The sequence below is a fragment of the Panulirus ornatus genome, chromosome 6, assembly GCF_036320965.1.
Source record: "Panulirus ornatus isolate Po-2019 chromosome 6, ASM3632096v1, whole genome shotgun sequence".
NCBI lineage: Eukaryota > Metazoa > Arthropoda > Malacostraca > Decapoda > Palinuridae > Panulirus > Panulirus ornatus.
The window spans coordinates 8,109,534-8,133,298 of NC_092229.1; the positions used below are offsets into that span (position 1 = coordinate 8,109,534).

Below are 23,765 nucleotides of genomic sequence, written 5' to 3' on the forward strand. Positions count from 1 at the left end.
GCTGCCTAGTAATGATCTATAGGATCAAGGTCAGGGGATTTAGGAGGATGTGGCAGTAGGGTTATGCACAGGTGTTGCCAAAACCATTCCTGCACGACCCAACTAGTGTGTGTGAAGTTGAAAGGTTGTGGCTCAGAGAACAGTGCAGCAGTCACAGTGGGTAGCATCACCTCCAAAATTTCTACATAATTTTTCCCAGGGAAGTGACCTGGCCCTACACCTCAGAGACAGGTTTACTAACCTTTCATACATGACTAGACCCATAGTGCTCATTCTGATATCCATCATACCCAGCTGTAACAATACTTTCCCAACAGACTGTAGACCAAATAGTAAATCATATACCACCATCATCATTGCAAAGTAAATGTTGATGATCATTACAAGTTTGTGACACTTTATGGTTTTATGTTTTTCATTTACATGCATTTGCTCATACATGATTACTCAATCATGTGGTATATACACCAACTACTAATTCTTACACCAACATCACCATTACAAAATGCGTTTGCTAATTGCTGCTGTACACATATAATTAGGTGTGGGAACGAAGCTCCACTGAACTCGAGGTACAAAGTAAGGTCTGATGATGAGCAAAAAAGGCTAGCAAATACTTCAAACCATAACATACTCCTACAGAATCTAAAATGAAGTTCTAATGACTTTTTTTTCAAGATCTAGACATTCTTTATCCTGTGTGTGTCACTATAAGTATTCTGGGGGATGCATATTAAGACATTCATGTGCCAGTGTTAATTACTAATACAAGAGAATGAAAGCAACCATTAATTCGATAAATTATAGAACAGATCATACTGAATTATAACTAAATGATCCCTAATTTAATGAGCACATGCACACAGCCTTAAAACATCGTTCACACCATCAATAGCATGTTAAAGTGAAACATGGGCATCTACACCAATAAAAGTTCTTTTTTTTTTCCCTTCTAAGCAATACCTTGATTCATCAAGTGAAACAGTCTCCACACCACCTCGCACTCGCTAGATGCTTCCGATGCATCTTTGTCCAAAACACTCCTAGCCCTAATCAGTTCTCTCACTACATCTATCTATCTCTTCTATGGTCTACCTCTCCTCCTGGAAAAGATATGGAAACATACATGTGGGTTATGGACATTTACTCCAAAAACACTAGCTAATTCAGTCACGCATTACACACAGCAACATGTAACTAACACAACTCTTGATTCTTAATTCTCAAGTTTCCTGTGATGAGTGTGACATGACAGCCCTGTCTGTGTTTCTGATGCCTGTTCCCATATGGAACTCCCTCAGGGGATGGCCATGAAAATAGACTCCATAACTTGTGAACTCCAATGACACCTCTTACCAGGTCACTGACTAAGGGCAAAATCTCAACATAAGTTAAGGAAGCTCAACAGATGTGGACCTATCAATTTACAACTCTCTCCCCATACTGTAAAAATAAAACTAACAATACAGAATCACACAAGAAAAACACAGATGTTAAAGAAGGCAGAGATATTAGTCAGGAAAGGTGAAACAATCTGCTATCAAAAACAAAGTCATATAAAGTTTTTGTATCAAAGGTGATCAGAATCTAAGACGAATTCAAATCAAGGAATATGTCTAGGCCAGTCAATTGTGACCAGATCCACATAGAAAAAACAAGAATGAGAAATGAAAGACGTATCACCAGAGAACAAAAGTTTGATATTTTGAGAAATCATAATGAAGCAAGATCAAATGTTAATACAACTCGCACAGGTATTAGTCAAATTAAAGATCATGACGAGTGTCATGTTAGAAGAGTTCAGGTGAGAGAGTTCAGAGGATACATAACGAAAAGAAAGAAGGCAGAATGATCAAAGAACTAGAAAGGTCCGAAAGGGTTGCTGAAATGGAGGAATTGCCCATATCACAGAAGGCATGGAAACTAAAGAAAACAGTGGGCAGGGAGGGAGTAAAGGAGCAGTTTCTTGGCCTGGTCAGCTGACTCTGAACATGATGACTGATGCATTGGACCAGAAACCAGGGGATACTGTAACAGACATGCCCAGGAGATTGACTGAAGCTGTAGACAGAACTATATGCATTGTGAGAGATAGGGCAATCAGAAAAATTTAAGGACCAGTGGATAAAAAGTTTATAAAAGTGCTGAGCATAAGTTAGAATAGTAGACCAAGGAGTTGAGAGATGTATACACCTTGTTCTCCCCCATTGATATGCAACGGCAATGCTACACTTACATTTCAGTTTTCTGTTACCTCTCCTTTGCCCTTGGTTACCATCTGCAAATAGCTGGGCATAGAACTGGCAAGGTTTCTGAGGTATATTAGGTCCATAGAGTCTTGATCTGAATGAGGCATGGCACTGATGAGGTGTTGCAGGAAGCAAGCCTGACTTTCATCTGGTTCCAACAGTTCTTGATTGGGTTAAGATCTGGACAGTTCCCATGCCACTCCAGCAGTTGAATGTTTTTTCTCTGATAACCAGTTAGTCAGCTTTAGAAAGCCTTATGGCATTAAAAGATACTATGTGATCCTCTACCACCTTAATGCACTGCTTTCCATTCATTGTAGCATTTTCAGATAAGAAGTACAACCCCCAGTACCCACTGTGCCAAAAGTAACCCCGGATCATCACACTATCTGGTTGTTTCACTATCTTTACTATGAAATGAGAGTCATACCAGCTGGCATCCTTCATCTCCTCACCCTCCCCTGCCTTACTCCACTTGTATTTCTTTGCCAATGCAATTTGTTTGAGTCACTTTTTTCATAAACAGGAGTTTGGCAGCTGGCTTGTGGAAAGAAATGTGGAGGTCCTTTTGCGGGTGACATTAAATGGCTCTTTGAGAAATGTTTTTTAAAAGTTTTAGATGGATTTTCTTGAGTTTGGCAGTTAAAATGCAGGGCTGCTTCAGTTTTCTCTATTCTGCAAATCTAGAAATCTTCTCTGGGTGGCCATAAATATGTTTTGGTGGTGGGATGATAATGTCATGGAGGCCACAAGCACTGATAGACAGCCACTTGCTCATGTGTTTTGAGCACCCAGTGCACCTAGAATCTCACATGTACCCAAATTTTCTTGATTCCAGGCAAGAATTTGGGCTTTCTCTAGAAAAGTATGAGCTAACCATTTAGAAGCACATGTGAAAAAATACAACACACTGAAGCAAAATTCCCAAACTGAAGTGGCAGCCAGAGGATGTAAAGGAAGAACATCCATCCCTAAAGAGGCACACTGAGGTGGGTTGATGGTGCTCACACTGTAATCAACACTAATCTCAGCGACCAGATGTATGATGATTTCACCATGAGATGATCATATATTTGTACCACAATAATCCTTAGCTGTGTATCACCTTTAGAAATATATGGGGGCATAAATGGATTTGTGCAGACACTGTATCTGTAATCATATTTGGAATGGGCAAAGACCATTCACCATATAAAGAAAGGAAAGGGATAAGAAAGAAGAAATATTTATTAAAAGATTATCCGAGGCTATAGAATCGACAGTCACAATTTCTGTGATATAAGAAAGAAGAAGAATTGGTGGTCATAATCAGGACGAAATCCAATTATGGTTACATTTGCTTTGGAGTAATCTAGCCAGGCCATATTTGAGCAAGCAAGTAAACTGAAAAACAAGGTGAAATTCAATGGGATGTTCATCAAACGGAAAGAAAACTAAGAATACAGTCAGATGGCAAAACTGGTAGATACCAAATGAGGGAAGAAGGATAACCCTTGCTAGCACTGCTGAGAGATTTAAAGTAAATTGTAAAGAGCTGGAACTTAGGGATCATATAAGGGAAAACATATTTGATATGGGTGGAGTTGTGGAAACAAAGCTTACTAAAGAGATGAGATTTCACCTTTTCTGTGCAGAAGGGTAAATGGCAGTCAGGAGGGATATAAAGTATGAAGGAGGAGGATGGCCCTTCTAACAAGAGACAGCCATAGGTTTCAGGATATAGTAGTGCATGGCCCATTCAGACAATACATAACGGGAAGGGTAACTGTGGGAAAGGAGTGTTTTGCGGTGATTATATTACACAATCCTCCATAGAATTTCAATGATCCAGACCAACTGAACAATGATAGCAATGAAGAGATAATCAGGATGGTACATGATAGAGTAAAATATATCTTTCTCAGAGAATATAAAGTAATGATAACAAGGGTTTCAATCATAAAGAGGTAGATTAGGAATCTGGATTCATGTGGTGACAGGGAATCATGGAGACAAAAGTTCATAATTTTTTCATACATCTACCACTTCCTGCATTGGCAAGATGGTGAAAAAAAGAAAGAAAAAAAGGGCCTCATTTGCTTATATTCACTCTCTTGGTGTCATGGCTGTTATGCATAATGCATCAAAACCACAGCCCCCATACAAAACCAGATCTTCTTGTGGCTTCCCCAGACTGCTCCATACACCCTGGTTTAGCCCAATGACAACACATCCTCCCCTATATGCCACATTGCTCTAGTTATCCCTTGCATCCCCAACACCCTCCTGCATATTCAGGCCCTGAACACTCAAAGCAGCTTTCACTCTATCTTTCTAACTCATCCTTGGTTTTCCATTTTTCCTTGTTCTTTCCACTTCTTACATGTAAGGCGTGTCATTCTCTCATCACTCATCCTCTCCTTGTACTTAAACCATTTCAGCACTCTTTTCAGCTCTCATACATACCCCTCTTATTACCACATCTCTCTCATCATTTCTCATTCAATAAACCCTCCTCACACAGCATAATGTCCTCAGACATTTCATTTCCAGCACATGCACCCTCTTCTCTACATATATTTCTTAGGACCACACCTCTCATCAATACAATATACATGGAACTAATGTATAATCAAACAAACATCTTTGTCCCAACAGAAAACGACCTCTATTTTCAACATTTCTCATTGGAACCAAGGCCTTTGCCCCCCTCACCCATCCTCTGTCTCATTTCTGCTTCTGTGGTTCCATTTGCTGCCTAAAACACTCAACTTCCTTCAACTTCTCTTCATTCAAACTCACAATCCAAGTAATCTCTCTTCACTGCTAAACCTAGTAACCTTTAATCCTCATTTTCTTTCAACTTTCTCCTTTCCCACACTCTCCTAAACTGACACACCAGCTTTTGCAGTTTTTCAATTGTACGAGCCACCAGAATTACATTATCAGCAAACAGTAACTAATTCACAAACCAGGTTCCAACTGCTTCAAAAGACTGCAGACCTACCTCTCCCTCTTTACGACCCTTGCATTCATCTTCCTTACCATCCTACCCATAAGCATATTAAACAGCTAGAGACATCAGTCATCCCTGCCAACGACCCACCTTCTTAAATCACTCATCCTCCTCTCTTCCACTGGCAAACATGCCTTATTCCCAATAAAAACACCTCACTGCTTCTAGTACCTTTCCTCCCAGGTAGTAAATATGTAACATCCTCCACAAAGCTTCTCAATCAAATATGTCATATACTTTCTTTAGATCCACAAATGACACATACAAATCCATATTCTTTCTAATACACATTCAACATTTCCCGAATTGGCATCAAGAACAGACTGAGCCCAAGACGGAAAAATCGTCACTTGACTCCCTTCTCTGTAACTTCCTTTGGAAAATAAAACAGGAGGGGAGGACTTCTATCCCCCCAATCCCTTCTAATCACCTTCTATGTGGCACAGGAAATACATGGGCAGTATTCTTTCTCCTCTTTCCTCAGGGATAACACATCCTTGTTTCTGTATTTATCTCACACATTCTTCAAAGCAAACACATGATACGCACATCCTCTACCTTTCCTGAAACCACAGCGTTCCTCTTCAATTTGATGCTTTGTGGATGACACCACCTTCTCAATCACCAATGTCCCAAAAAATTATGGGGTGCACTCAAAATATTTACCCCTCTAATTCAAACATTCACTTTTGTCCTTGTGTGTACAGGAAAATTTCCTAAACTAACATGTCAGTATACAAACTAGGGTGAAGGGGACTGATATACCATCATTACTATATCATACCTTCACACACATACTAACATGGATATTGAGAAAATCACGTATGATACACCAATGTGAGCAAGTAATGTGAGCATGTAATGCTTAAGTTTGATTATGTGATAAACTGAGTTAAAGAGCAGAGATGAAACAAAAATTGAAAAGATGTAATGGGAAACTACACAGATGTAATAATTTCTGCGGTAGCATAAGATGGGAAATGGAATTCATTAGGCAGGGTCTTGGGTACTGTGGTGAAAGGCTCTGTAAAGTTTACAATGGAGTAGGAACACTGGTATCTCTACTGAGCCTCAAGTACAGAGGAAAAAATAAGAAAGAGAAGGGGATGGTTAAATATATGAAGTCACACAGCAAAATGTGCTGTGATGAAGTTATATATAGTAATCCAATCAACCAGCATCTGTAAGGTATGAATCAGAAAGGAAAGAGTATAGCTGAATAAAATGGGAAGAACAAAGAAACTAAGAAAAGAATATTGTGGACAAGTCAAGAGAAACTCTAAAACTATTCCATAAATTCAACAGTAACTCACCAGTTAAAAAGCAGCTAATCATGCTTAAGGATTAACAGGATAAAATTGTAGAGGATTTTGTAAGGATATGTGTGGAAGTGAATGAAAACTTCAAACGTGTTTCCACAATGGAAAACACTACAGTCCCATCACCAATGTGATGGAATTGGGAAGGAGTTTTAAAGAGCAATGAGAAATCTATACGTCCAAAAGGTCTTGATCCAATCAAGGATTAAGGTTCTGATGGAATTTAACCATGTATACTGAAAATGGGTGTAGATATACTAAACAAACTCTTGAGATACTGTTCAAGATGTCACTCAAGAAAGGAAAAGTGCCAGGGGAGTTGAAAGGGGCAAATGTCATACTTCTACAAAAAATGACACCAAGAAAAGGCATTGAACTACAGACCGTTCTTTCTGACAAGCGTGGTTTGCAAGCTTCCCGAAAAGGGAACCAAGAAGCAAATAAATGAGCTTCTAAAGAGAAGAAATTACCTGGGTGAGAGACAGCATGTAACCACCCACTTAGATTTCTGCGAGAAAGTGAGATTCATCTTAAACAAAAGGGAAGGATGAGTGGACTGTTTGTATCTGGGCTGCCAGATGGCATTTGACACTGTACTGCAGGGGAGGATAATTAAGAAGCTGGATCACCAGGCAGGAGTAAGGGGAAGATTCTTTTAATGATTAAACCAATAAGTGATCAGACATTCCACTTGCTGTTTCTTTCAACATATTTACATACAAATCTCTCTCAGGCATGCCTATCAGTTAATACACAATCCAATAAAACCTGTCAACCATCATCCTCACTCACCCACATACACTTATTTAAGTCCCTCTTTTTAATCCAGGTATTCTCTATCAATGGACCTTTTGCAGCACACAACTCTAGAAGCTACTCATCATTTTCATTCAGAACACTAGGTGGCACCCTATGTCCCCCGTTATACCCTAAACTATCCTACACGCAATCTTGCATCTACACTACCCTTACTAACATGGTCCCTTGCACCAAATTCTGATGCAATTAACCAGCTCCCCTCCTCCCAAAACACTAACCTCACTCCTTACAATATCTGGTGCATAACCACTAACTAACCCTAGACTTTACCCCTAAGACATCCCCAAGTCATTCTTCCCAATTCTTCTTTAGCTTAGTTTCACTCACAGCCAAAACATCCACATTCCCCTTCATTTACAACCTCCAGACCCCTTAAAAAAAAAGGGGGGGGGGGGAGCTCCTGCAGCCCAAAATGTGTTATGCTCTGTAGAAGGTCAGGAAGGATGCCTTTGAAGCAAAAATTTCTCTGACAATAATGTACTCTCTTTCATGAACTGACACTTATCAAGCCTCAAAAACTTTTCATAATGTAGAAAATGCTTTTTCATGCACACTGAAGAAAGCTGAAAAAATTAAAAACACCAAAAGGGTTAAATCACCAATATGGTTCTGCTGAAAAAGTTGCATTCAGCAGACAGAGAATGAAACAGTGTAACTGTTGAGGACCAATAAATCTAATGATGAATATGAATTTCATGGAGAAGAGAAGACTTGGAATATACTGTACCTGTAGCTAGAAGCCACTGGAAAACAAAAGGTTTGCTAATGAAATGCAAGCAACTGAGATGGCTTGCTTTATGAGAGGTCTTGTGTCAAAGCTTAGGGAGAGAATGACTTATGCAGGTTAAGAAAAGTGCACTTATCATAGTACTATCTGTTAAGTTCTGTGTAGTGTACAGTGGTGGATAAAATCAATGTGGAATGAATGTACAGTAAACCCTCGATTTAACGAATTTCCTATTCAACAGACCAAGATAATAATAATAATACATTAATTAATAATAATCTAAGAAATAAAAAAAATTAAAAATCCCAAACGCAGCACCATGCACATTTCATATCGCACTTGTTTTTGGTAGAGTGGGGTATACTCGCTTTGTTCGGTCTCAGTCTGCCTTAAGCTACTGTACGTACAGTCAGGTTGTATACAGAGAACTGTGACTTTATTCATTAAATAGTTTTGCAATCCTTACAATTCAAAATGGCATCAAGTGATAGAGGAGTTAAAAGAAAGCATGTGAACTGTGTATTGCATTACTGTATATTTCATATTGTATAAAAAATGGCCCATAGGTTACATTCTCGATTTAACAGACACCTCCTCACCCTGATTAGTCCATTAAATCAATGGTTTACTGTACTATTGAGGAATTTTCAGCAGGTGCAGTGGTGGTATGAGCTGGGGGATAAAATAGGTGGAATAAATGAAAAGTGAGATTAACAGATATAAATGTAGGGGTAGACTTAAGAAATTAAAGAAGCTAAGTGGGAGGCGTATGCATGGAAAAGGGGTAGATTATATATGACAGTATGCTGAGAGTGTTATACAGTAACTAATATTTAATGGGGATTTTGCACAAGCCCTCCTACTAAACAGAAGAAGAATTAGGCATTCCTGCCCTCTTGCCAGCCCATGGAGTTGGGGCTGTAGACCCTAGTTGCTCAAAATCAATTACCAAAAAGATACCTGTGTGCACCTGATCCACCCCATGTAAACCAGAAATGAGCTAAAATAAAAAAATGAAAAAGATAAAACATCATTATAATAAACAAATATATAAGAGCACTCTTGACCATACCAGTTATCAGGCATTCTGTCATTACGTGTTTAAAGAATCACACACAAATATCACAGATCCGAAATGCTCGGGACCAAAAGGTATTTTAAATAGGATAATTTTAGATCAATACATCTATTCGTGAAATCCATGGAACAAACTGTACTAATCATTTTAAGTATAATGCAAATTCTGTATATAAGCATGTTTGCAAATACAGTTTTTTCCATTGTCCTACTCAAACATTATCTTCAAAAATATTTTTTGAGTATTTCATAAATTATCCTCACCATGGACTTTAATTTACATCATCCAACAAGCTGCAAACAGATACCAAATATGGACAATGCAAACTGCCACTCATTCCACCATTCACTGGTAGTCACTCAGGTATTTGCCAAACAGCCCCATTTTTTCATTTAAGCCAATGATTTTTGTGGAAAACAAAACACCTATAACAATAGAGATGATTAGCCTTATGCAGTTAACTACAGTACTGTACAGCACACATGCTCCTCTATCCACATACACTGCCACCAAAATGATTTTTGGTGCATTCAAATGAAGCTTTGCAACATTATTGTGTTGCTTTTGGCATGAGTAATTGTAGTTTGGCAATAAAACATCTAAAAAAATATCTATTAAATGGAAAGCTAAAGACACATGCATGGCAGGACAGCAGTGACTGGTACATGTAACATCTTCCCTCATCACCTCCACAATACACACACACACACACTCACTACCACTAAGCAATGAAGTGACTGTTTTGTGCTGTTTAGCTACAAAATAGCTGTAGTATGTTGGTCAAAAACATTATGAAAAACAAAAATTGTATCCAGCTTCAAACAAGATGGACAGAGAAGAGAGACTAGTAAGCAGTCATAAGTGGGGCTTTGTTTTCTGTGGGTTGTAAACAGTCAATTTTGAGCATTGTAGGTCTCATCACTCAGCTAAACAATTAAATGATTGCTTTGCACTGTTACAGTGCTGTTTGGTCCTGCATTGTATCTTTATCATGGTAATAACAAAACAATTAACAAATTAAAAACAAATTCATATCATGTGGCTTGAAGACAACATGTCTGATATGAATGATGGGCATTGTTTCACTGACAGACTAAGTGTCAGTGTATATAGGGCTCTTGAGGATCATTTTTGGTAAAAAAGAAAAAAGTATCATTACTGTTCCAAAATGCATTTGCAAATTATTCTACGATGTTTACACTGTCAAGGTTTAAAAGCATTCTATTGTTATAATTACAGAGTGTAAAAGTGACTGGAAAAAGGTGATGAGCTCTAATGACAGCAGAGGTACAAAGATAACCCATAAATCAGTTAGTATATATCTAAAACTGGACGTGTTAAGTCGTTTCAGAAAGAGCAAAAATCTTATCCACATTTCAAAAGCATGAGGACTTGTTACATCTACAGTGTGAAAACAGTGATATAAACAGCAAAATAAAAGCCAGTGCCACGGCTTCTACATCTTCATCAGTTGTTAAAGTTATAACAGACAGTAAAGATGAAAAATTAATACAAAACAAGTGATGCCAAGGGCAAATTTTGTATTTACTATAAGCAAATGATTGTATAGAGCATTCATACCCAGAAAAATTTATGAAAATGATCAAGTACAAAGTTCTCATTGATACTGTCATTAAAGTATTTCTAAAAGTAATCAAAAAAAAGATAGCAAAAGAAAGTTTCATAATAAAGGGAACTAGACTTGGCAAAAGCATTATGGGTATTGGGTATTATGAAAGAATCAAAGACACCATATGAATGAGTAATAACTTGAAGATTTGTCACTGGACCCCATCTGCATGGGGTTACACTGCGAATGAAAAATCACCTTTAGCAAGGCCCTATCAATGGGAGTACAGTTTTGACAAAGAATTTCTCGCTCCAAAAGAGTCCACATTTCCTTACTACTGGAAGTAGCACATCCTTAGGCTGCAGGAGCCTCTGAAATGAAGTCTTGGGGTAATTATGAATAAATATATACATAAATAAATATAAAAAATAAGAAAATGGTAATAACAGAATTTCTAATTATCCTAATAGAGAAAATCTATGAATCAATTACTTCAGAGGTAAAACAAGAATAAATTTAAAGGTTGAAAAACTTACACATCTTTCAAAAGTATTCAGGCTTGCTGCATCTACAGTGGGATTAAGAATGATTATTCAAAATTATCTGCCACGTCAAGAACAAAGGTCATTAGCAGTATTCTACACTTGGAACAATAACGACATAAAAGACGAGAAAAGCAAGTCCTCAGGCTTCTACACTTTAAGTATGAAAGTGATACTATGAATAATAATAACCATGAAATATCAATACAGAACAAGTGATGCTATAGAATATGAGTTGATATATAAAAAGAGAACAGAATAGCAATGCTTGGTTTTTACAAGGTATATCCTTTAGAGTTCTATTCCCATAACTCAGATTAAGTACAAGTTGCTCTGCTGAGTAGCTGGGTGACCAAGCTGTTGGAAGCTACAGCCCACAGGCCTACATATCCACCTCAGCCTGGACAGTCTGGAACACTTCATAAATGTTTGTCCACAGCCTTCTTTAAGTTCTAAATCGTGCATCCCATAATGTTTCTAATGGATGCAGGCAGTGTGTTGAATAGTCTTGGGCTGCAGATGTTCAAGATGTGTCCTTTTTGTGGTTATTACATCTTTAAAGTGGTGATATTTTACAGAGCCTTCCCTGTCAACAGGGGACTTTGCCCTTTAAAATTTTCAATGTGTAAATGATGTTCTATCTCTCTTGTCTTCCCTCCAACATATAATCTCATTGTTTTCAGTAGTTACCAGTAATATACTTTCTTTACTGCATCAATACTGGATATAAAAAATCTTTGCCCTTCCCCAGCCTTGAAAGTTGGCATTAATACTCAGAAGTATTCTGTTCATGAAAGTACCAATGCATTCTGCTTTTCAGTATCTAACACATATGATGATCATGTGTGTGTACCCTTCTGTTCTCAGTAGACCAATCAAATTGGTGATTCTCAGTTTACACATAGCAAGTTGATCTTTATTCCTCTTCTTTTTCCTGGGTCTTGTATGACTTTCTGAGTTTATTGTCTTTGTCTGTAAATTTGTTTGACAGATTTTCTTTGCTGGGTGACCTGTCACTTTTGGTAGGTTTGTAAGTCATTTTCACCTACACAGAGCATCCTTTTCATTCTCCCTAAGCCTTTCTGCACTTCTCACTGGTATTAGTCCTGTTGCATAAGTATAGGTTGTAATTTGGGATCCAAACCTCACTGATCATATGCCCTTTAATGTGTATTTCTGTACAGGCTGTAAATATTGCATCTGACTTAATCAGCAAGTCAATAATAAATGGGATTCTGTTTGCCTTGAGTAATTCAAATATGTATGTTGTTACATATGAAGGATGTTAAACATCTTGCTCTTGAGTTGTTGTGTGGAATTAATGTGCCCTTCTCAGCTGGGCTCAGTAGAATTCTGTTGGTCCCTTTTTAATTGTGTTGAAAAAAGCTAGTTAAATTTATTCCCCTGGCAGTTCTCCCCCTCTCCATTTGACCCTATGTCTGTCTAATATTTTCAGTAGCAAGTATTGTGGTCATCTTGAGGTATATGCCTCAAAATCTCTGCCAAATGGTCACCCTAGCAGTACTGATTTAGGTAACACATTTCTGGGAAGTAGGATCTACATCTCAGTCAAAAGTGGCAATTGCCATTATCAAGCAAGGTGAAACATTTTGTGAAGTGTTGAAATTTACAATTTCTCAACTATGGTGCACTAGTCTTGCCAGACATGCAAATTTCCTCTGCAGAGTGTCTACAGACTTTGAACTTTCAATGTTTCACTGTTCCTAACTCTTTCTCTATCTGAGTCTATGCTTGTAATGACTTCCTGGCCTCCACTTCCCATAGTATTTTCTCGCCCTCTCTTTCCATACTTGAGTTGGTGAGTGCTGTGGCTTCCTGCGCACCTTCTGTAGTATCTTTTTCCATATCTTTTATCTCACTTCCCATAGCCTTTGGTGCTTTCCACAATAGTATCTATAATAATATTTCCCATATTATGTTTTCTTTCTGTGCCTGCATCTGCATCAGTGGTAGTGTTGTCAATTTCTCATTCCACTTGTCATAGAGCAGGTAATGCCAAGAAAAATGAAAGTGATGATAAGGATGACAAGTGCACAATTCTCAACGCCACACTAAAAAAAGTGATTCTAGAGGCAGTTGACAAATGATAAGCATAAAAAGGTGTTCTGTCAGAGGGAACAGCACTTACTGCCATTATTACTGGACACAACTTATTGTGAACAGATGAAAAACAACAGTATTAATGTTGAAAAAATTTTGAAGGAAATGATAAGAGTACAGTTCTTAATATGCTTGTTAAGAGAAGGAAAGTATGGACAACGAACAAGCTATAATTAAAGAAAAGAAAGCATAACATTTCATGAAAACAGATGCCATGACAATAATGGAAAGGTAGGCTGAGGTTCCCTAAGGTCAGTGACCTTCCACTTCCTCCTCTTACATTCTCTGATATCAATCTGACTTTTAAAAACTTGTAAACAAATATTCTATATAAATCATTTACACCTGTCTGATGAATATGCTCAAAGACAGAAGTTTTGTTTATAAACATGCTTAAGCTAAATAAACTATTGAAAATCTATTGTACTCATATTATGTACAAATATTATATATTATACTTGATCGCTGTTTCCTGTGTTAGTGAGGCAGCGCCAGAAAACAGACGAAGAAAGACCCATCCACTAATAAACACACATATATACATGCATGCACATATAGCTACACACACACACACACGCACATATATATATATGGATGTGCTGGAAATGAGATGTTTGAGGACAATGTGTGGTGTGAAGTGGTTTGATCGAGTGAGTAACGTAAGGGTAAGAGAGATGTGTGGAAATAAAAAGAGCGTGGTTGAGAGAGCAGAAGAGGGTGTTTTGAAGTGGTTTGTGCACATGGAGAGAATGAGTGAGGAAAGATTGACCAAGAGGATATATGTGTTGGAGGTGGAGGGAACGAGGAGAAGAGGGAGACCAAATTGGAGGTGGAAAGATGGAGTGAAAAAGATTTTGTGTGATCGGGGCCTGAACATGCAGGAGGGTGAAAGGAGGGCAAGAAATAGAGTGAATTGGAGCGATGTGGTATACCGGGGTTGACGTGCTGTCAGTGGATTGAATCAAGGCATGTGAAGCGTCTGGGGTAAACCATGGAAAGCTGTGTAGGTATGTATATTTGCGTGTGTGGACGTATGTATATACATGTGTATGGGGGGGGGGGGGTTGGGCCATTTCTTTCGTCTGTTTCCTTGCGCTACCTCGCAAACGCGGGAGACGGCGACAAAGTATAATAAAAAAAATAAATAATAAATATATATATATATATATATATATATATATATATATATATATATATATATATATATATATATATATATTATCCCTGGGGATAGGGGAGAAAGAATACTTCCCACGTATTCCCTGCATGTCGTAGAAGGCGACTAAAAGGGAAGGGAGCGGGGGGCTGGAAATCCTCCCCTCTCGTTTTTTTTTTTCTTAGTTTTCCAAAAGAAGGAACAGAAGGGGGACAGGTGAGGATATTCCCTCAAAGGCCCAGTCCTCTGTTCTTAATGCTACCTCGCTATCGCGGGAAATGGAGAATAGTATGAAAAAAAAAAAAAAAAATATATATATATATATATATATATATATATATATATATATATATATATATATATATAGGTTTGCGGCAGGGGTGTGTGATGTCTCCATGGTTGTTTAATTTGTTTATGGATGGGGTTGTTAGGGAGGTAAATGCAAGAGTCCTGGAAAGAGGGGCAAGTATGAAGTCTGTTGGGGATGAGAGAGCTTGGGAAGTGAGTCAGTTGTTGTTCACTGATGATACAGCGCTGGTGGCTGATTCATGTGAGAAACTGCAGAAGCTGGTGACTGAGTTTGGTAAAGTGTGTGGAAGAAGAAAGTTAAGAGCAAATGTGAATAAGAGCAAGGTTATTAGGTACAGTAGGGTTGAGGGTCAAGTCAATTGGGAGGTGAGTTTGAATGGAGAAAAACTGGAGGAAGTGAAGTGTTTTAGATATCTGGGAGTGGATCTGTCAGCGGATGGAACCATGGAAGCGGAAGTGGATCATAGGGTGGGGGAGGGGGCGAAAATTTTGGGAGCCTTGAAAAATGTGTGGAAGTCGAGAACATTATCTCGGAAAGCAAAAATGGGTATGTTTGAAGGAATAGTGGTTCCAACAATGTTGTATGGTTGCGAGGCGTGGGCTATGGATAGAATTGTGCGCAGGAGGATGGATGTGCTGGAAATGAGATGTTTGAGGACAATGTGTGGTGTGAGGTGGTTTGATCGAGTAAGTAACGTAAGGGTAAGAGAGATGTGTGGAAATAAAAAGAGCGTGGTTGAGAGAGTAGAAGAGGGTGTTTTGAAATGGTTTGGGCACATGGAGAGAATGAGTGAGGAAAGATTGACCAAGAGGATATATGTGTCGGAGGTGGAGGGAACGAGGAGAAGAGGGAGACCAAATTGGAGGTGGAAAGATGGAGTGAAAAAGATTTTGTGTGATCGGGGCCTGAACATGCAGGAGGGTGAAAGGAGGGCAAGGAATAGAGTGAATTGGAGCGATGTGGTATACAGGGGTTGACGTGCTGTCAGTGGAGTGAATCAAGGCATGTGAAGCGTCTGGGGTAAACCATGGAAAGCTGTGTAGGTATGTATATTTGCGTGTGTGGACGTGTGTATGTACATGTGTATGGGGGGGGGGTTGGGCCATTTCTTTCGTCTGTTTCCTTGCGCTACCTCGCAAACGCGGGAGACAGCGACAAAGTATAAAAAAAAAAAAAAAAATATATATATATATATATATATATATGTATTTATCTATTATACTTTGTCGCTATCTCCTGCGTTAGCGAGGTAGCGCAAGGAAACAGATGAAAGACTGGCCCAACCCACCCACATACACATGTATATACATAAACGCCAACACACGCACATATACATACCTATACATTTCAATGTATATATACATATACAAACACAGACTTATACATATATACACACATACATACATATTCATACTTGCTGCTTTCATCCATTCCCCTGCCACTCATAAAACAGCACCCCTTTCCCCCCGCACACGAACGAGGTAGCACTAGGAAAAGACAACAAAGGCCACATTCGTTCACACTCAAGTCTCTAGCTATAGTGTGTAATGCACTGAAACCACAGCTCCCTTTCTACATCCAGGCCACACAAAACTTAACATGATTTACCCAAGATGCTTCACATGCCCTGGTTCAATCCATTGACAGCACGTTGACCCCGGTATACCACATCGTTCCAATTCACTCCATTCCTTGCACGCCTTTCACCCTCCTCTATGTTCAGGCCCCAATCGCTCAAAATCTTTTTCACTCCATCCTTCCATCTCCAGTTTGGTCTCCCACTTCTCCTCGTTCCCTCTACCTCTGACATATATATCCTCTTTGTCAATCTTTCCTCACTCATTCTCTCCATGTGACCAAACCTCTGTCTTCTCTTTCACTAACAATCCTACTTCTTCATCCCACAACTCACTACCCTTTCTAATCTGCCCTCCTCCCACCTTTCTCATGCCACAAGCATCTTTTGCACAAGCTATCACTGCTTCCCTAAATACATCCCATTCCTCCCTCACTCCCCTTACGTCATTTGCTCTCACCTTTTTCCATTCTGCACTCAAACTCTCCTGGTACTTCCTCACACAAGTCCCTTTTTCAGGCTCACTTACTCTCACCACTCTCTTTACCCCAACATTCTCTCTTCTTTTCTGAAAACCTCTGCAAATCTTCACCTTCACCTCTACAAGATAATAATCAGACATCCCTCCAGTTGCCCCTCTCAGCACATTAACATCCAAAAAGTCTCTCTTTCATGTGCCTATCAATTAACATGTAATCCAATAACACTCTCTGGCCATCTCTCCTACTTACATACGTATACTTATGTATATCTCTCTTTTTAAACTAGGAATTCTCAATCACAGGCCTTTTTAGCAAATAAATCTACAAGCTCTTCACCATATCCATTTACAACACTGAACACCCCATGTACACCAATTATACCCTCAAATGCCACATTACTCACCATTGCGTTCAAATCACCCATCACTGTACCCCACTCTCAAGCATCAAAGCTGCTAACACACTCACTCAGCTGCTCCCAAAACACTTGCCTCTCTATAATCTTTTTTCTCATGACCAGGTGCATAGGCACCAATAATCACTCATCTCTCACCATCCACTTTCAGTTTTACCTATATCAATCTAGAGTTTACTTTCTTATACTTTATCACATACTCCCACAACAACTGCTTCAGGATTAGTGCTACTCCTTCCTTTGCCCTTGTCCTCTCACCAACCCCTGACTTTACTCCCAAGACCTTCCCAAACCACTCTTCCCCTTTACCCTTGAGCTTTGTTTCACTCAGAGCCAAAACATCCAGGTCCCTTTCCTCAAACATACTACTTATCTCTCCTTTTTTCTCATCTTGGTTACATCCACACACATTTAGACATCCCAATCTGAGCCTTCGAGGAGGGTGAGCACTCCTCGCAAGGACTCCTTCTTCTGTTTCCCTTTTTAAAAGTTAAAATACAAGGAGGGTAGGGTTTCTGGCCCCCTGCTCCCGTACATACTTGCTCGCCTTCATCCATTCCCAGCACCACCCCACCCCACAAAAAGGTTTGTTAAGTTGCTAAAGAGGAAGTCTATGATGGATGAACATTATAAAGTAAAAGAAAATCATTCTCTGTTCTTATCCTTTATTCATAAATGGTAATAACAGCAAACAACTTACTTCTACCTTCTAACTTGCTTGGTCCATCATATGATGTGCTTTTTTCTTTAATACTGAGTACCTTCAATCTTCTCCTCTTCTCAGCAGCAGATGAGAAACTTGTTGAAGTCATGATAGTGTTTTGTCATCATTCTGACCATAATTGTGAAGGGAATAATTTAATCGCCCAAGAAATAATTCAAAAGCAAAAGCAAAGCAAAAGCAACTGATACCATCTGGGATGGCCTGCTATCTACCACAACTGAAAAGTTCATGTACTTCTTCAAGGAATTGGGGTAGGGGTTGAATGCAAAAAAAGTTTTGGAAAGTTGAATATTTCAGAAAGGCGATATTCGGATCTGCGATAAACAAGTGTATCATAGGCCTGAAATACTTCCATTCCGGTAATAATTCTTATATTTAGTATTCTTGTGATTACATCAAACAGCAACCAGCCACCAAACACTCGTATATCCTCCTCCTTACTCACCAATGTGCTAAGCTAATGTGATAAGTATCACTCACCGTAAATTCTCCTGTGCAAGCATCAAAACCCACATGGATGGTATGTTCAAAGTTGGTAGGATATGATATATTTGGTTTATCGCTGTCCTTATGTCTCTTGCCCCCTTTATGTCCTTTATGCTTTTTCTTCTCTGATTCTGGTTCTTTGGGTAGTGGTCGCATGTCTACTGCCATCACTGGTTCAGTCCTGATGATTATGGGAATTACAGGAATAACAATGCAAAAGCAGAACATTACTATATCATACATAAACTACTCTTCTTCACAAGAACTCTTTCAAAATGATCACAGACTGTTTCATAATACATTCAGTGATCATTCTGTCATTGCAATAAATCTTGTCAATGATGTCACATCACTCAGCTGTTTTTGTTAGCCCTGCCACCTAGTATTTATTTTCAGCCATGCTTATGAACTTGTAAGCTACTATTGCTAGTCAAGTCTGTGAACTGATGGTGGTTGCAGATTGAAACCCTGTTAATGGTTAAGTTTGTAGGATGTTTTCATAATATGTGACCCAATCTTGTTGGTCATGTCTGTGAGAGTAAGTACTGTAAGTTATGTCAGTGAGCTAGTTTTGTATGTTATGTCTGACAGCTTGTGGCACCTAAATTTTTGAGATGGTATTGCATGTCATCTTTATAAGCTAAATATCCTTCTGCAAAAAAGTCATAAGCTTTATCTATAAATTACTGTCACAGATTAAGTCTTCAAACTAGCACTGCTTTTCATGTCTGTGGGTATTTGTGAAGTGGTAGTACTATTCAAGTTTGTGAACTGTGTTTTTATTAGATGATGTCTGGAATACAGTGATACTGGTCATGATTACTAACTGCTCTTATCAATTATGCTTGTGAGCTGCTGCTTTGTTTAATGTTTGAGATAATGTTCATACCTCTGAAATGGAGTCATCTGTAATGTCTCCAGATATGTGTTAAGTCTGTGAAGTGGTGACCCTGCTTGCACATCTGGGATATTGTTGCAGCTAAATTTTAAGAATGGGTATTATTTGCCATGTTTTGAATACATATTCCTGAATTGGTGTTTGTCCTGTTTGTAATTTAACACAGGTAATTTCTATCAAGTCTTGTTTCAAGTATTTGGGCTGGTGTATTTATGTTATTCTTATGTTGTTGTTGTGCATGTCTGAAAGCAAAGGCACAGCCAAGGTGGACATGCCCCTTTAAAAAAGTTTTAAATATCATTGGGATCTCTTTCACTCATGGAACAACATGAAATCTTCCTAATGAGTATATATTCATGTGAAGGTTTTTTTTCTAAATACCCATGAAACAGAAACACAGGGCAAGTTAGGATGCTTACAAATTTGTTCTCACAGCTTCCCCTTCCCCATCCTCAGCTGCTTATGTGGTTTTGGAGGCAATGATTGCAAGAAATTGCTGCTGAGTATGCTCGTGAGCCAGTCAATGTTGGATACTGATGAGACGACGTCAGAGCTGGTACTATTTAAAAATAGTCTGTCAGTTTATACTTCCTAGCTATACTCAGGAGATGGTGCAGTACAATGTGTGAGATAATATTTTTGGTGATATCTAAACACTTGTTGTTTTTTGGAATGCAAATAGCATACGTATTTTTTGTGAGCTAGTGTTCCTTATCATGTTTATGAGCCCTTATCATTGACCATGTTTCTTATCAAACTTTCAGTTATTTGTATGTTAGAAATCTTTGTCATTTTTGTAAGTTTGGATGTGGATCATTAGTGAATAGCTGTATACTATTTGTCAGAAGATGCTGTTAGCCTTGTCTTTCCACCAGCAAACAACAACATTTCTCTAAGATAGTGCCGTTGATCACTTCTGGAAGACGTCAGTGCCCATATCTGTGACTGAGGCCACATTATCATTTATGTATCTAAGAGATGCTCTTGGTTATGACTGTTGGCTTCACTTATCATATCTCTAGGTATTTTCATCCTAGAGTTAGCTGGTGCTGGTCATATTTTCAACTGATGTTGTACTATTTGTGATCAGATGTTCTCATGTTTGTGAGTTGGAGTTCCTGATTACTTTTGATGTTCAGAGTTGAAGGTAATGTTTGGTAACTGATACTGATTGTTTTGTTTCTTACCTGGTGTCACAGATAATGTCTATAAGCAAGAATTGTTTGTGTGCTAGTGATCCAGGGAACATCTTAAAAGCTAGTATTATTAATCTTGTTTTAAGATGTGATGGTTGATCTCTTTAACGAGATGGTGTTCACTAAGCTTGAGAACTAATGTTAATCATATATGAGGGTTAGAGTTTGAATTTATCCTTGGGAGTTGGTGTTGTAGTTTATCCTTGGACACCAGTAGTTATATTAAGCTGATGATATAGGTCACACCTGTCATCTGGAATTTTTGGTCATCTTTATGAGCTGGCATTGTACATAATGACTGTCACCATGTGTAATGATCTTGGCTTACTTTTCGTTATACTTCTAATCTGGTTACATCTGGGAGTTGATGTTCGCAAGGTTTCTGAGATGATGGCATCTAACATATCTATGAGCTACAGTTGTACTTAGAATCTATACATCAGAACATGTTTCAGTAAAGTTCCGGTTTATGGGCACGACATAAGTAGATTATAAGTTTGGAAGAAACGTGCATCAATGTACATTTTGATACAGAATAGCAGAGATACTTTAGGCCAGCAGAGAATGTTTTGGAGCATTACATATATTTATCATGAGATAATTAATAAATGATAGTGATAGAGGCTATGGTAATCATGGGATAATGTGGGGTAGAAGTAAAACAATTCTGAAATGCTTGTAGAAATCACCAGAACCTTGGAGTGAACTCTGAGTGAGGTTACAATGTGAAAATTCACCTTTAGCAAGCCTGTACCTTCATCAGTCAACAAAACAGAGTACAGTCTTGTCGAAGACCTTATCACTACAAAGATGTCCATTTGTCCCTGTTAATACATGCAGCCTTTCTCCATCTGTTCCTGGTGCTAATACTAAAAATGGCAATCAAGTATAGACAAAAAAAATTTCTTCTTTATACTTGATCAACATTTCCCATGTTTGCGGTGTAACATTATGTGCAACACATTGAAACCACAGCTCCCTATCCACAACTAGGCCTCACAGACCTTTCCATGGTTTACACTGACAGTTTCACATGCCTTGGCTTAGTCCACTGACAGTACGTCGACCCCTGTACACTGCTTTGTTTAACTTCACTCAATCCCATGCATGCCTTTCACCCTCCTGCACGTTCAGGCCCACTCAAAATCTTTTTCACTCCATCCATCCATCTCCAAATTGGTCAGCCTCTTCTTGTTCCCTCCATTCCTGACATGGGACCAGAAGATTTGTATCACTATTTAAATTATTTTACTCCATATTTTCTATGATCAACATGGCCCTTATCACAATCACTTATTCATTATTCATATGATACAAACAGAGTTCTAATCAAGTTACCCCAGTCTAAATCACTTTTACTAGTATAAGGAATCATATAAGGAGGATGTGTGGATCAGGTGTTTGCTTTGAAGAATGTATGTGAGAAATACTTAGAAAAGCAAATGGATTTGTATGTAGCATTTATGGATCTGGAGAAGGCATATGATAGAGTTGATAGAGATGCTCTGTGGAAGGTATTAAGAATATATGGTGTGGGAGGCAAGTTGTTAGAAGCAGTGAAAAGTTTTTATCGAGGATGTAAGGCATGTGTACGTGTAGGAAGAGAGGAAAGTGATTGGTTCTCAGTGAATGTAGGTTTGCGGCAGGGGTGTGTGATGTCTCCATGGTTGTTTAATTTGTTTATGGATGGGGTTGTTAGGGAGGTAAATGCAAGAGTCTTGGAAAGAGGGGCAAGTATGAAGTCTGTTGGGGATGAGAGAGCTTGGGAAGTGAGTCAGTTGTTGTTCGCTGATGATACAGCGCTGGTGGCGGATTCATGTGAGAAACTGCAGAAGCTGGTGACGGAGTTTGGTAAAGTGTGTGGAAGAAGAAAGTTAAGAGTAAATGTGAATAAGAGCAAGGTTATTAGGTACAGTAGGGTTGAGGGTCAAGTCAATTGGGAGGTGAGTTTGAATGGAGAAAAACTGGAGGAAGTGAAGTGTTTTAGATATCTGGGAGTGGATCTGTCAGCGGATGGAACCATGGAAGCGGAAGTGGATCATAGGGTGGGGGAGGGGGCAAAAATTTTGGGAGCCTTGAAAAATGTGTGGAAGTCGAGAACATTATCCCGGAAAGCAAAAATGGGTATGTTTGAAGGAATAGTGGTTCCAACAATGTTGTATGGTTGCGAGGCGTGGGCTATGGATAGAGTTGTGCGCAGGAGGATGGATGTGCTGGAAATGAGATGTTTGAGGACAATGTGTGGTGTGAGGTGGTTTGATCGAGTAAGTAACGTAAGGGTAAGAGAGATGTGTGGAAATAAAAAGAGCGTGGTTGAGAGAGCAGAAGAGGGTGTTTTGAAGTGGTTTGGGCACATGGAGAGAATGAGTGAGGAAAGATTGACCAAGAGGATATATGTGTCGGAGGTGGAGGGAACGAGGAGAAGAGGGAGACCAAATTGGAGGTGGAAAGATGGAGTGAAAAGGATTTTGTGTGATCGGGGCCTGAACATGCAGGAGGGTGAAAGGAGGGCAAGGAATAGAGTGAATTGGAGCGATGTGGTATACAGGGGTTGACGTGCTGTCAGTGGATTGAATCAAGGCATGTGAAGCGTCCGGGGTAAACCATGGAAAGCTGTGTAGGTATGTATATTTGCGTGTGTGGACGTATGTATGTACATGTGTATGGGGGGGGTTGGGCCATTTCTTTCGTCTGTTTCCTTGCGCTACCTCGCAAACGCGGGAGACAGCGACGAGGTATAAAAAAAAAAAAAAAAAAAAAAAAATAAGGAGCATTATTCATACAATACAAATAGAGCTCCAATCAAGTTACCCAAGTCTAAGTCACTTTTACTAGTAAAAGAAGTCGTATAAGGAGTCCAATGACATGCATTTCTTTTCAGGAACCTAAACAATTTTTATGATGCTCCTAAACTGTAACTTTACTTCAGTTTCTCCCCTTGAAATTCTAAAATAAAATAAAATCCTGTTAAGTAATCAATGAATATTAAACTCACATCACACAAAAGTGTATTTAGTATACATTAGATTCAAGTTTACTCTAAAAAGAAAAGATCATTTACCTTTAGTGTAACAAAGAGCATTAAACTTTTTTTTGAAAAAA

The 23,765-nt window shown here is 38.8% G+C and overlaps 1 protein-coding gene across 5 annotated transcripts in view; it reads right to left on the reverse strand.

Annotated features, from left to right (window-relative positions):
* Pak (serine/threonine-protein kinase PAK 3-like protein) overlaps nt 1-23,765 on the reverse strand; it is an 83,375-nt gene that overhangs the window by 43,630 nt on the left and 15,980 nt on the right. For all 5 annotated transcript variants that reach the window (XM_071662449.1, XM_071662452.1, XM_071662451.1 and 2 more), the window contains exon 3: nt 18,564-18,750. In XM_071662449.1, coding sequence (XP_071518550.1) covers nt 18,564-18,750 — 187 coding nt within the window. The remainder of the gene's footprint in view (nt 1-18,563; nt 18,751-23,765) is intronic.